Source organism: Amblyraja radiata, chromosome 30 (genome assembly GCF_010909765.2).
Source record: "Amblyraja radiata isolate CabotCenter1 chromosome 30, sAmbRad1.1.pri, whole genome shotgun sequence".
NCBI classification, from domain to species: domain Eukaryota; kingdom Metazoa; phylum Chordata; class Chondrichthyes; order Rajiformes; family Rajidae; genus Amblyraja; species Amblyraja radiata.
In genome coordinates, this window is record NC_045985.1 from 13,490,483 (window position 1) to 13,505,447 (window position 14,965).

The 14,965-nt window shown below is 47.5% G+C and overlaps 1 protein-coding gene and 1 long non-coding RNA gene across 8 annotated transcripts in view; one reads left to right on the plus strand and one right to left on the minus strand.

Annotated features, from left to right (window-relative positions):
* Positions 1 to 6,432, minus strand: LOC116990143. The gene is made up of 2 exons (XR_004416436.1): positions 6,222 to 6,432; positions 1 to 894 (listed from the first exon to the last, which is right to left on the minus strand). It is a non-coding gene; the product is annotated as an uncharacterized LOC116990143 (long non-coding RNA).
* The window catches only part of LOC116990130 (RNA-binding protein 4B-like), a 23,227-nt gene continuing 14,421 nt past the window's right edge, over positions 6,160 to 14,965 (plus strand). For all 7 annotated transcript variants that reach the window (XR_004416427.1, XR_004416431.1, XR_004416429.1 and 4 more), the window contains exon 1: positions 6,160 to 6,472. Coding sequence is in view for 1 of the 7 variants with exons in the window: in XM_033047683.1 (XP_032903574.1) it covers positions 6,368 to 6,472 (105 nt within the window). In the remaining 6 variants the exon portion in view is untranslated. The remainder of the gene's footprint in view (positions 6,473 to 14,965) is intronic.

Consider the following 14,965-nt stretch of genomic DNA (forward strand, 5'->3'; position numbering starts at 1 on the left):
TCAAGACAAGAGTGTTTTATTATATGTCGCAGATAGAACAATGAAATTCTTACTTGCAGCAGCACAACAGAATATGTAAGCATCGAACATGGTAAACAATATAATAGCAATAACAGTCTATGTAGTTCAGAGCTTATTTGAGATTGTAGTGTTTAATAGCCAAATGGCTGTAGGGAGGAAGCTGTTCCTGAACGAGACACAAAATGATGTTCAAATGCTTTTGAGAATCGCTTACATGCATTGTGTACGTGGTGGCAAATATTGCCATCTATATCATGGAGATGAGAAGCATGAGAAGCATCCTTATCCTTGTCTCCAATCCACTCTTCAAACCTCTCATGACATTACATGAATCCATCAAGATAGGTATCACATTTGTCCATGGAATGTTGTGTCGTTGCAGCAATCTCTGTTTGGAGAGTCTCACCATAATCAAACTATTCACCACAATCAAACTGAGCGAGGCAAAATGATTGATAAGCACCTTATTCAATGATGGGGAATAGTAGCTTACCGAGACGGGCAAGATTTTTTTGTTATTGTCTGGTGGCTTCATCAATGTTCATGGAAAACATGTTGCTTAGAAGATCTTGGACAAGTTCATCTTGAAAGGTTTTTGCCAAACCAAGCAGCATCTTGCATGACGCTGTATTCCTACCCATAGATAGTTGGTTGAGCAGCTTGGGATCACCTGCAAAATTCCTTGATAAGTTGATCAGTTCAGGTGCCAAGCTGAATGGTAACGACTTCTCCGCAAGAAATGGTAACAGCATGGCCACTCTATCAACTAGAGGGACTTTGTCTTGCAGAGGTGCCCACGATGGTACTGCTTTTGTCTTGAAGGATGCAACCCATACGTTGAGCTCGTACTTGATGTGGCTGTAGCAGATTTGGCTGTAAAGAGAGAGGAGAAAGGGTTTTTGCTATTACATTAACAATAATATATTTTCAATAGACAATTGGTGCTAGAGTAGGCCATTCGGCCCTTTGAGCCAGCTCAGTCATCCAACTCAGTATCCTGTACCTGCCTTCTCTCCATACCTCCTGATCCCTTTAGCCACAAGGGCCACATCTAACCCCCTCTTAAATATAGCCAATGAACTGGCCTCAACTACCTTCTGTGGCAGAGAATTCCAGAGATTCACCGCTCTCTGTGTGAAAAACGTTTTCCTCATCTCGGTCCTAAAAGATTTCTCCCTTATCCTTAAACTGTGACCCCTTGTTCTGGACTTCCCCAACATCGGGAACAATCTTCCTGCATCTAGCCTGTCCAACCCCTTAAGAATTTTGTACGGACAAACTGCACCCCCTCCACACACATCTGGATCTCCAGCCATCAGGCAAGAGATACCATAGCATCAAAGCCCAGACTACCAGACTGCTAAACAGCTTCCTGCCACAGGCTGTGAGGCTGCTAAACAGTCACTCCACCTGATTCTGCTGCCTTGCACTGACAATTTAATAACTCTGGCACTGGCCACTCAAATCAGCTGCCCTGGACATTTTAATGACTGTTTGTACTGTTGCTGTTTTACCTGCTTTTAACTATTTATACTGTTTCATCAGGGACTGGATTGTGTTTATTGTTTTATTATGTGTGAAATGTTTAAGATTTATGTGCGATACTCCGGTATTCTCTGGGAAACGTCTTCTCATTTTGCACTGTACAATTGTTGCTTTGCAAGATGACAATAAAGGTTGATTGATTGATTGATAGGACAATGAAATTCTTGCTTTGCTTCAGCACACAGAACATGGTAGGCATTTACTACAAAACAGAACAGTGTGTCCATATACCATAATATAAATGTATACACACATGAATAAATAAACTGATAAAGTGCAAATAACAGTTTGTTAATAATCAGAGTTTTGTCCGAGCCAGGTTTAATAGCCTGATGGCTGTGGGGGTGTAGCTATTCCTGAACCTGGTCGATGCAGTCTTCAGGCTCCCCCTTCTACCTGAAGGTAGTGGGGAGATGAGTGTGTGGCCGGGATGGTGTGGGTCTTTTGATGATACTGCCAGCCTTTTTGAGCCAATATCTGCGTGGGCCAGGCTGCCAGGCAGCACACATAGTGCCTATTCCTCGGCACTGATGTGCATGCTATGTGCAATCATGCATAGTGAATTCTGATGGCAAATTGGATCGTAATACAAAACTCAAAAATAATCTGAGCACAACTTGTCGGTAGGCCGATGACAATTTTTATCCCTAAAGTTCAATGAATTTCTTTAAAATAGTTAGAAACTTACTAATAACCAGTTGACGGTATGGACAAATTTTCACCAGGCATGGGGCATACCTAATTATGATAGCAATATAACAAAAATAAAAAATAAAATTTACTACGTATTACAGGTGCACAACCTTTTATCCGAAAGCCTTGGGACCAGACACTTTTCGTAATTCAGAATTTGTCGGCCTTCGGAATGGAAATTTTTTAGCGTAGATTTTAATGGCTGGCTCAGTGGTAGAGTGCTCGGCTCATATCCGCAAGGTCGCGAGTTTGCGCCTTGATCCCGGCAGTTACTCGGTCGCGAGTTTGAGTCTTCAATGTCGTTTTTTCTTGCAGAATAAATGTCTGTATGAAATGCAGTGTGTTGAATGAATTCCTGAATTTGTAAATGTGCCCGCAGCATTGAATCACCTCTCGCACTCATGTCACCCTAGCGGGGCTACATGCCCTTAGGCGGCCTAGCTCGGGGATTCTTGAATCCCCGAGCTAGGTCGCGAGTTTGCGCCTCGATCCTGGCAGTTACTCGGTCGCGAGTTTGAGTCTTCAATGTAGTTTTTTCTTGCAGAATAAATGTTTGTATGAAATGCAGTGTAGGAGAGGTGTACTGACTGTGTGGGCAGAACGTTGGAAGTGATTGCCCACCAGTCTAAAGAGCCGCTGTGTCTCCCTGTCCCTGGGATAGCAGGGGGCGATCAAACAGCACAATACCCCCCTCCCCCTCCAACTCCAGAGGAATCTGCTCCCCGATGGGCCGCTACGGCGACAAGTGGCAGTTTGCCCACAGCTCGAGCTGCGCCCCCTCATCCGCCACCCCAAGAACAAGACGTACCTTGCACACCATCAGCTTCTGCCCCTACGTGTTCCTCTGGAGTTGGAGCGGGGCTGGGCTGGAGTTGCTGCTGGCTGTGGGTCTCTGGGATCTCCGTGCTTGCAGTGGGCCTGGGGGTCGGTGTCCCGTTGGTCCTGACGTCTCCGGCCACCCCCCTGGACTGGAGCTGAGACTGGGAACTGTACCGCCCTTGCCCCCTCCCTCTGCAACTGCAAACAACCCCACTCTCCTGCAAGGGCGGTACAGTTCCCGGAGGATGGCAGGTGGCCGGAGACGTCAGGACCAACAGGAACCCGCTCCCCGATGGGCCCCTACGACGCCCCGAGCTGCGCCCCGTCATCCGCAACCCAGGTTCCTCTGTAGTTGGAGCGGGGCTGGGCTGGGCTGCTGTTGGCTGTGGGTCTCTGGGATCTCCGTGCTTGCAGTGGGCCTGGGGGTCGGTGTCCCGATGAGGGGGCGCAGCTCGGGGAACGGCTTCTGGTGATCCTGACGTCTCCGGCCAGTTTGCAGTTTTCCTCTGGAGTTGGAACGGGGCTGGGCTGCTGCTGGCTGTGGGTCTCTGGGATCTCCGTGCTTGCAGTGGGCCTGGGGGTCAGTGTCCCGTTGGTCCTGACGTCTCCGGTGACTGGCACTAACCTGCTGGTATCGCCGACGTGAAGACAGTGCAAAGCCCCCGCGCCGGTGCAATGAGCGGGGAGCTGGAGAGGGGAGGGAAGGGGTCACACACATGGCCGGGAAGCAGAGGGGTGTCGGTGGGGTGAAACTGAAGCGAGCGACAATCTGCTGCTGCTTGCCCGCTGAGTTAAACAGTTCCCACGCAAGACTCACGATACACTGTGTATCGTGAGTCTACCGTGGGAACTTTTTAACTCAGCGGGCAGGCAGCAGCATATTGTCAATTATTAACCCTCCCACGCAATATACCCTCACCTTCTCATTTATGAATGGGGATTTAGTTCCCCTTTCTTCGAGGACTGACCGGAGGTTCCGCTGTCACCTCTGCGGGCCGCCCTCGGTGAACGTTTTCAAGGACCGAAAAAATGTTTTTGTTATTTGGATCTTCGGATAAAAGGTTGTGCACCTGTAGTAATAGAAAGATTTCAAAGAGTCAGTTTTGTCGGACTAACGTCATATTCTTGGCATGAAATTTGTACAAGTTCTCATTATTTTCTTATCCGATGAAAATGTCACCATATTTTTAATTTGAAAAAAGTTGGAAAGTCTCTTTCTAACTCTAAGTCTAAGGGCCATAACTTAAGGTTTGCAGTAATTTTCTAACTTTAGTCTAGACTAGCTAAGACGGCATGACATGGCTGATTCTGGCATTTCTTTTTCCTGCTGGAATTTCAACTCCAGGCGTGCATAAGTAATTTGTAATCCATGGTATTTGCAACAATTAATCAGAACACGCTTACCACTGAAGCTATACCTTGTCTGCCTCAGTTTCTTCCTATCCATGTGTTTCATCTTTGTGATCACTACAAAGCCTCCATTTCCCTACATGATGTCATAGTCACACCAGATACAGTAGGCTTTCCCTGGTTGAGCAACTTTCCTTATGTACTCTGATGTTAAAGTGCCTTTGACTGTTTTCTGGGTCCATTTCCAAGACAACTTATCGCGAACAGATGCATCAATTTCCTTCACTTGAGTCGCGTCCTTTCGATCAAGGGCACATCTTTCAATGTCAAATTCAACCAAGGGAAGTGAATTCCACTCGCCAGATCAGATTCACGAAGCTAGCGATCGCCATCGCGAGCAAATGAACAGTGTACAGTATATGCATATGCACATACACGACACATTCACATGTTACACCTACGTGGATGTACATACTCTGGAGCACAAAATACATTTCGCGGATTCCAATGATGAATCTAAAAATGACAGCGTAATTCCAATGTTGATACATAGATACATAGAAAATAGGTGCAGGAGTAGGCCCTTCGGCCCTTCGAGCCTGCACCGCCATTCAATATGATCATGGCTGATCATCCAACTCAGTATCCCGTACCTGCCTTCTCTCAGGGCCACATCTAACTCCCTCTTAAATGTAGCCAATGAACTGATCTCCACTGGTCAGCCACGATTGAATGGTAGAGTAGACTTCATGGGTCGAATGGACTAATTCTGCTCCTATCACTTATTGTGTCTTTTATTGTATTGACAATTCGTTACATCTCCTTCCCACTTTGCAAACGGCTTTAACATACACCTATTGAAATAATTGGTTGAAATAATTGCAATATGCCCAAGAAATGTTACTGTGTTTGCAGTCTTTGTGCCCCTTTTACTGCATTTTATTTCCATTGAGGGAGCCACGTGTTATTCAAGGACCGGTTGCCAGGATGAAATATGGCGGCGGCCTAACCCACACAGAGATCAACATTCATCCACTTCAATGAAAAGATAAGGAGTGAAATGTGCAGCTAGCCGGCTAGAAGATGCTCCAGAAAACCAGACCGTGGTCTAATTGGGAATATGCTCCCTTCCTGTCCCGTCGCTTAGCGGCCTTTCACCGAAAAACCCGAGAGATGAGATCAAAGAGACAGGCGGAAACCCGACGTCTTGGTACCGCCCACCCAGGTCGTCTCTGCGATAATCGACATGACTTGGAGCCAATCAAGTGAGAGAATGCGCCCGCTTGTTGATGTCACGGCGTTGACTGACGTTACTTTGAACCAATCATCTGCAGGGCGGACGTCGCGACGGCGATTCACGTGATTTGGAGCCAGGACCCGCCCACATGAAGACGTCACTGCGATGATTGACGTGGCACAGAGCCAATCATCCACAGGTCCCGCCCACACGAAGACGTCACTGCGATGATTGACGTGGCGCAGAGCCAATCATCCACAGGTCCCGCCCGCGGGTGGGCGTCACGACCTTGATCAATGTGCCTTGGAGCCAATCGCCTGCCGGGCCCGCCCACCTACCGACGTCACCAAAGATCTTAGAGCAGGGCGCTCTGCTCTAAGATCTTTGGACGTCACGGCAATGATTGACGCCAGCGCGCACCAATGAGCGGCCGTGTCGCGCAGGGGGCCGGGCCAATAGGGCTAGGGTGGGGGGCGGGACGACGGGGGATGCCGCCATTTTATATCGCAGCGAGAGAGAGATAGAGAGAGACGGGCGTCGCCGAGGCTTCACTTACTTTCACGCTCCCTTGTTAATTACTCCTCCACCTCCTCCACCACCTTCTTCAACTTCTCCGACGCAGAAGAAGAAGGCGACGACGACGACGACGGTCCAAACATTCTCGGCGTAAAGCAGCAGGGAGCGGAGGGGCAGCGAGCCGACATGGTGAAGATCTTCGTGGGGAACCTGCCGCGCCCGACCACGGCCGAGGAGATCCGCGCTCTCTTCGAGAAATACGGTGACGTCAGCGAGTGTGACCTCATCAAGGTGGGCGGGGCTGCGAGCTGGGGGGGGCGGGGCCGGTGGGCGTCATGGCAACTGGGGGGGAGGGGCGGCAGGGTCCAGTTTAAGGATTCAATTCAATTCAATTCAATTCAACTTTAATGTCATTGCACAAATACTGAGTATGGGTACAACGAAATGCAGTTTTGCGTCAGTCCGTAGTAGTAGTGCAATATGGAAATTTAAAAAAAATAGAGGATACAGAATAACCAAAAATACAGAATAATTAAACAATGGGGACGGAGGGACCGGAGGAATCTATCGGCGGGACTCCGAGTTCAGCAATGCGACGGTATAATTGTAGAAGCTGTTCCTCATCCTACTGGTACGAGACCTGAGGCTCCTGTACCGCCTCCCTGATGGGAGGAGGGCAAACAGTCCATGGTTGGGGTGAGAGGGGTCTTTAATGATCTTCCCGGCCCGTCTCAGACACCGTTTTCGGTGGAGGGCATCCATGGCAGGGAGCGGGGCACCGATGATGTGCTGCGCGGTTTTCACCACCCGTTGTAGTGCCTTCCTGTCCGCAACAGTGCAGCTGCTGTACCATACCGTGAAGCAGGTGGTCAGGATGCTCTCGTTGGTACAGCGGTAGAAGTTGGTCAGGATCTAGGGGGACAGGTGGGCTTTCTTGAGCCTCCTCAGGAAGTAAAGGCGCTGCTGTGGATGAGGAGTAAGTCAAGTCAAGTCACATTTATTTATATAGCACATTTAAAAAACAACTCTCGTTGGCCAAAGTGCTTTACATTTGTTATAACAATAGCACAACAAAACAGACTACATACATATATACATGTAGCCCTCACTCAGAGGACGTCAGGAAAGGCTTGGGAGTATAGATAAGTCTTTAGTCTTGACTTAAAGGAGTCATAGAAACATAGAAAATAGGTGCAGGAGTAGGTCATTCGGCCCTTCGAGCCTGCACCGCCATTCAATATTCAATTAAAATTCTTAAGGGGTTGGACAGGCTAGATGCAGGAAGATTGCTCCCGATGTTGGGGAAGTCCAGGACAAGGGGTCACAGCTTAAGGATAAGGGGGAAATCCTTTAAAACCGAGATGAGAATAACTTTTTTCACACAGAGAGTGGTGAATCCCTGGAACTCCCTGCCACAGAGGGTAGTCGAGGCCAGTTCATTGGCTATATTTAAGAGGGAGTTAGATGTGGCCCTTGTGGCTAAGGGGATCAGAGGGTATGGAGAGAAGGCAGGTACGGGATACTGAGTTGGATGATCAGCCATGATCATATTGAATGGCGGTGCAGGCTCGAAGGGCCGAATGGCCTACTCCTGCACCTAATTTCTATATGATCATGGCTGATCATCCAACTCAGTATCCCGTACCTGCCTTCTCTCCATACCCCCTGATCCCTTTAGCCACAAGGGCCACATCTAACTCCCTCTTAAATATAGCCAATGAACTGTGGCCTCAACTACCTTCTGTAGCAGAGAATTCCACAGATTCACCACTCTCTGTGTGAAAAATGTTTTCCTCATCTTGGTCCGAAAAGATTTCCCCCTTATCCTTAAACTGTGACCCCTTGTTCTGGACTTCCCCAACATCGGAAACAATCTTCTTGCATCTAGCCTGTCCAACCCCTTAAGCATTTTGTAAGTTTCTATAAGATCCCCCCTCAATCTTCTAACCGAGTCTATCCAGTCTTTCTTCATATGAAAGTCCTGACATCCCAGCAATCAGTCTGGTAGTGGTATAATAAAAATAATAATAATATATCTTTTATTGTCATTGCACGTCAGTGCAACGAGATTTAGTGTGCAACTCCACTGATGTACAAGAAAGGTAAATAACTACAATACATAAATAAACAAGCTGAATTGATTGACGTGACCAACTGAGGGAGACTGTCCAAAGGGGGTGAGTGGGGGGGCACTCATTAGGGCCGGTTCAGAGCCGCTATAGCTCTTGGGATAAAACTGTACCTGAGTCTGGAGGTTCGGGCGTAGAAGGCCTTGTAACGTCTGCCGGAGGGAAGTAGTTGAAACAGACCATGGCAGGGGTGTGATGAGTCCTTATGGATGCTGAGGGCCTTCCTGAGGCACCGCGTGTGGTAGATGCCCTCCAAGGCTGGTAGCTCTGTCCCGATGATCCGCTGCGCTCTGTTGACGATTCGCTGAAGAGCTCTCCTCTCCGCCTCCGTGCCGCTGAGATACCACACAGAGATACCATACGTTAGTATGCTCTCTGTGGTGCAGCGGTAGAACGTTGTCAGCAGCTGTTGGGGCAGACCAGTCTTTTTTAATGTCCTCAGGAAGAACAGTCGTTGCTGTGCCTTCTTGACCAGCGCGGCGGTGTTCGTGGACCATGTGAGGTCTTCTGAAAAGTGAGTGCCCAGAAACTTAAAGCTGGACACTCTCTCCACACTTTCCCCGTAAATGGAGATTGGGGCGTATTCTCCAGAATGGGACCTCCTGAAGTCAATAATCAGCTCCTTGGTCTTGGAGGTGTTTAGTGCCAAGTTGTTATTGGCGCACCAGTCCGCCAGGTTCTGCACCTCCGCTCTGTAGTTTGTTTCATCACCGTTGCTGATCAGCCCAATCACTGTTGTGTCGTCTGCAAACTTCACGATGGTGTTGGTGTCGAATGCAGGGACACAGTCGTGAGTGAAGAGGGAGTAGAGCATGGGGCTTAGTACACAACCCTGTGGTGTGCCGGTGCTCAGGGTGATGGTGGAGGACAGGTGCGGGCCCAGTCTCACTGCCTGCGGTCGCTCCGGTGTGGGAATTGTGGGGGGCAGTTAAAGTGTTTAGCAACCGGGAGATCAGGTAGATCCAGGCAGACTGAGCAAAGGTGCCTTCTCCCCTGACTCAGGCTGAAGAAGGGTTTCGACCCAAAAGATTATTAAGGGTTTGTACACGCTAGAGGCAGGAAACATGTTCCTGATGTTGGGGGAGTCCAGAACCAGGGGCCACAGTTTAAGAATAAGGGGTCAGCCATTTAGAACGGAGACAAGGAAACACTTTTTCTCACAGAGAGTTGTGAGTATGTGGAATTTTCTGCCTCAGTGTGGAGGCCGGTTTCTTGGTCCTCCAAAATATTCCAAATTGAATTTAAACTGGAGGTGGTGGAGGGAGGGCTTAAGCCAGAAAGGGTTATTGGGAAGAAAGAGCTACTTTAAATTTAGTTGCATCTGGTTGGGTAACTATAGTTAGGTGGAGATTATTGCATGCTTTAATTGTGCGGGGGAAGAACGAATTGCTGTACACATCTGTCTTTGTAGCTGGGATCACAAATTGGATCGAATGCCCTCGTCTGCTCCTAATTGGTTTGGGTTTGGTGTAGGTCTTGTAGTCTATGTCGAGCTGACCATTTAACATTTTGTAAAAACAGGTCAAACGGTGAGCTTCACGTCTGTCTTGGTTCTCTGGATGCTTTCAAGAGAGAGCTAGATATGGCTCTTAAAGATAGTGGAGTCAGGGGATATGGGGAGAAGGCAGGAATGGGGTACTGATTGTGGATGATCAGCCATGATCACATTGAATGGCGGTGCTGGCTCGAAGAGCCGAATGGCCTCCTCCTGCACCTATTGTCTATTGAGATCCTTTTTCCCCATGACTATCAAACTGTCTAACTCCTACCCCTTCTGTCGTGGGATAGACTGACACCCCCTCCCCCTCCACAATCTTTGCATACTCCTGATCCTGGACTTTCCACTCGTCACTTTAATTTCATTTTTCATATAGCTTGTACTTTATGACTTGGCAGACCTATTTCCTTCCTCGGATAAATAAAGTTCTATCGTATCGTTACAGTGTATTGATACATGATAAGGGAATAACATTCAGTGCAAGGTGAAGCCAGTAAAGACAAACCAAGGATAGTCCGAGGGTCACCAATGAGTTTCAATAGTAGTTCAGTACTGCTCTCTGGATCTGTTAGGATGATTCAGTTGCCTGATCTTTTAGTTTAGTTTAGAGTGCCGAAACAGGTCGTTCAGCCCACCAAGTCTGCGCCAACCAATGATCCCCGCACACTAACACTATCCTATCCAGGGACAAATTACATTTTTTTAAATACCAAGCCAATTAACCTACAGGCATATACGTCCTTGGAGTGTGGCAAGTAATCGAAGATCCCGGAGAAAACCCAGACAGGTCACGGGCTGGGGGGGGGGGGGGGGGGTGGCGGACGAACAAACTTTGCACATGCAGCACCCATGATCGGGATTGAACCCGGGTCTCTGGTGCTGTGAGGCACGAGCTCTACCGCTGCGCCTCCGTGCTGCTCTATCATCCATTAAAAATTCTGAGATACATGGCCGTCAATGATCAGAAGATCGCAGGCTCACACCGGGTGCTGGATCTGTGGAATTCATGGCTGTGGCGGCCAAGACTATGGATATTTTTAAGGTGGTTAGACACAAAAGGTTGGAGTAACTCAGCGGGACAGGCAGCATCTCTGGACTCTCTCCAATGTCAGCACATTCTTCCTCAGATACAGGGCCCAAAATTCCTCTCAATATCCTAAATATGGTCTGACCTGCACCTTTATTAAAGCCGCATCACTATCAGTTTTAGTCATCAGTTTACATGCCTTATCTTATCAGTTTTAGTTTAGTTTAGCTTAGCAACACAGTGCGGAAACAGGCCCTTCGGCCCACCGAGTACGTGTCGACCAACGATCCCCGCACACTAACACGACCCCTATACACACTGGACATTTTAACATTTATACCAAGCCAATTAAACTTCAAACCTATCCGGCTTTGGAGTTGCAAATCATTTGCACAAGGAGGGGGAATCCTTTGTCTTTGTGTTGTGCCTTTGTGACCTCGGTGCATGCCAAGGCCGTTTCAGCCAATGAAGCAGCGGTCATTATTGCCATGTAGCACAAGACTGTCAGTTTGGCAACTCGAGAGAGAGGGAGAGAGACAAACCAGAGTGGATTCAATGACCAGATCATTGTCTCTTTTCTTAAGATAAATGTGGAAAAATCTCGCAGCGTCTCTAGAGAGAACCAAACTTATGTTTCAGGTCAATGATTTTAATATATATATATTTAATATATATATTTGTATATATGTAGACAATATGAGAATGATCGCAAGAATTAATGGTTTAACATAAGATGAGCTTTTGACGTCACTGGGCCTCTACTCGCTGGAGTTTTGAAGGAGGGGGGGAGGGGTGCTTCATTGAAACTTACCGTATGATGAAAGGCATGGATAGAGTGGATTTCCACAAGTGGGAGAGTTTAGGACCAGAGGTCATAGCCTCAGAATTAAAGGACATTCCTTTACAAAGGAGATGAGGAGAAATGTCCGCTACATTCTCCTGCCATCTCCCCATAACCCGTGACACCCTTCCAATATCACCCGTACGCTTCTGTCAATCTCCACCTTAATACCTTCAGACCCACCTTCAGACCTGTCTGAAGAAGGGACTCGACCCGAAACGTCACCCATTCCTTCTCTCCAGAGATGCTGCCTGTCCCGGTGAGTTGCTCCAACTTTTTTTGTGTCTATCCACCTTAGAAATATCCATAGTCTTGGCCTCCGCAGCCATCTGTGGCAATGAATTCCACAGATTCACCACCCTTGATGATGGATCCCTCTGCCATGAGACAGCACCCGGTGTGAGCCTGCGATCTTCTGATCATTGATGGCCATGTATCTCAGAATTTCTAATGGATGATAGGGCAGCACGGAGATGCAGCGGTAGAGCTAGTGCCTCACAGCACCAGAGACCCAGGTTTGATTCTGATTACGGGGGCTGTATGTGCAAAGCTTGTACGTTCCTTCCCCGTGACCTGTGGGTTTTCTCCGGGATCTCCGATTTCCCCCCACACTCCAAAGATGTATATGCTTGCAGGTTAATTGGCTTGGTATTAAAAAAATTGTGATTTGTCCCTGGCGTTTAGGATAGTGTTAGTGTGTGGGGATCATTGGTTGGTGCAGGCTTGGTGGGCCAAAAGGCCTGTTTCTGCACTCTAAACTAAACTAAACTAAACTAAAAGATCAGTCAACTGAATCATCCTACCACATCCAGAGAGCAGTGCTGAACTACTATCAACCTCATTGGTGACCCTCGGACTATCCTTGATTGGTCTTTACCTTGCACTGAATGTTATTCCCTTATCATGTATCAATACACTGTAACGATACGATAGAACTTTATTTATCCGAGGAGGGAAATCGGTCTGCCAACAGTCAAATACAACAAGATATATGAAGAATGAAATTAAAGTGACAAGTGGAAAGTCCAGGATTGGGGATATGCAAAGATTGTGGAGGGGAAGGGGGAGGGGGAGTAAGTCTACCCCACAACAGAAGGGGCAGGAGTTGGACAGTTTGATAGCCACGGGGAAAAAGGATCTGTGGCATTCTGCTCTGTAATGGCTCAAATGTAATCATGCCTTGTCTTTCCGCTGACTGGTTAGCACGCAACAAAAGCTTTTCACTGTGCCTCAGCACACGTGATAATAAACTAAACCGAAGATAGTCTTTATTTGTTATTAATTTAGTGAATTAGGTCAGTGATTCCCAACCTGGGGCCACATGGCAAATTTCAGGGGGGCCACAGAAAAAAATTGGGATTTAGGGGGCCACCGGCTCAATGAAGGGGGCCAGAGTTACCACCCTGGTGCCTCCTAAATTTCAGTTCTAAGAAATGTAAATCTATGTAGTTGAAATATATTTTTAATGTATGATTATAAATGGTTGTTTTATTGAACCCACAAAATATATTTGATGTTTGTGGAATAGAATAAAAGAGCATATATTTGCAATTAATAGACACGGATATTTTTATGGATGGTATTATAATATTGAAGTTTTTTTTCCCCGCTAATAATGTCGGGGGGGGGGGGGCACAGAAAAATTAAAAGATCCCAAGGGGGCCATGAGCTAAAAAAGGTTCGGAACCACTGAATTAGGTCATTCGACCCATCATGTCTACTCCTCCATTCAATCATGGCTATCTATCGCTCCTTCCTAACCCCATTCTCCTGCCTTCACCCCATAATCAATAACCCCACTCTCACCGTCGACGGCACCACTGTCTCCCCATCTCCCCAGGCCCGCAACCTTGGCGCGATCTTTGATTCCACCCTCTCCCTTGAGCCTCACATCCGCCATGTCATTAAAACCTCCTTCTTTCATCTCCGCAACATCGCCAAACTCAGACCCTCTCTCACACCTCCCGCTGCTGAAAGACTCATCTATGCCTTCATCTCCTCCCGACTGGACTATTGCAACTCACTTCTCCTTGGCATCAGCTCCACCTACATCAACCGACTCCAACTGGTCCAGAACGCAGCCGCCCGACTCATCACCCACATCAAATCCTGGCATCACATCCCTCCAGTCCTCAAACAACTTCACTGGCTTCCCATCTCCCACCAGATCACCTACAAAATCCTGATCCTCACCTACAAAGCCCTCCACCATCTGGCCTCCCCATATCTCACTGACCTCCTCTCCCCCTACCAACCCTCACGGTCCCTCAGATCGACATCAGCCGGTCTCCTCTCCATCCACAAGTCCAACCTCCGCAGTTTTGGGGACAGAGCCTTCTCCAGGGCAGCTCCCAGGCTCTGGAACTCCCTCCCCCAACTGATCCGCAATTCCGTGTCCCTCACCATCTTCCAGTCCCGCCTCAAGACCCATCTCTTCACCTCTGCCTATCCTTAGCCCCATGTCCCCCTCCCTTTTCATCTGTGCTTGAATTGGCTCATATTGTGTTTTGAATTGAATTCTGTCTTTACTTTGTGTACTAGTCATGTCTCTACTATTTATTTCATTCCCCTTACATGTTTTTCCTCTACCTGCTAAATTTTTGTAAGGTGTCCTTGAGACTCTTGAAAGGCGCCCATAAATAAAATGTATTATTATTATTATTATTATTATTACCTCTGACACCTGTATTAATCAAGATCTATCTATATCTGCCTTAGAAATATCCACTAACTTGGCCTCCACAGCCTTCTGTGGCAATAAATTCCATAGATTCACTACCCTCTGATTAAAGGAATTCCTCCTCCTTCCTAACATAACGTCCTTTAAATTCTGCGGCTACAACCTCTAGTCGTAGACTCTCGCACTAGTGGAAAGATCCTCTCCACATCCACTCCTGACACCCGTACTAATCAAAAATCTAGCTGGAGTAACTCAGCAGGTCTTGCAGCATCTCTGGAGATGCTTTTAAAAAAAAAATGTAAATACTGGTTCTGTTCTGTTGTGTTGCAAAATCCCGCAGGCATTGCCACTTTCATTTCACTGTACATCTTGTATGTGTATGTGACAAATAAAGTTGACTTGAGTTGACTTGGAGAGTCAAGTCAACTTTTCCTTCTCTCGTGAGATGCTGCCTGTCCCACTGAGTCACTAGCTTTTTGTGTCGATCTTCGAATAGAAACATAGAAACATAGATAATAGGTACAGGAGTAGGCCATTCGGCCCTTCGAGCCTGCACCGCCATTCAATATGATCATGGCTGATCATCCAACTCAGTATCCTGTACCTGCC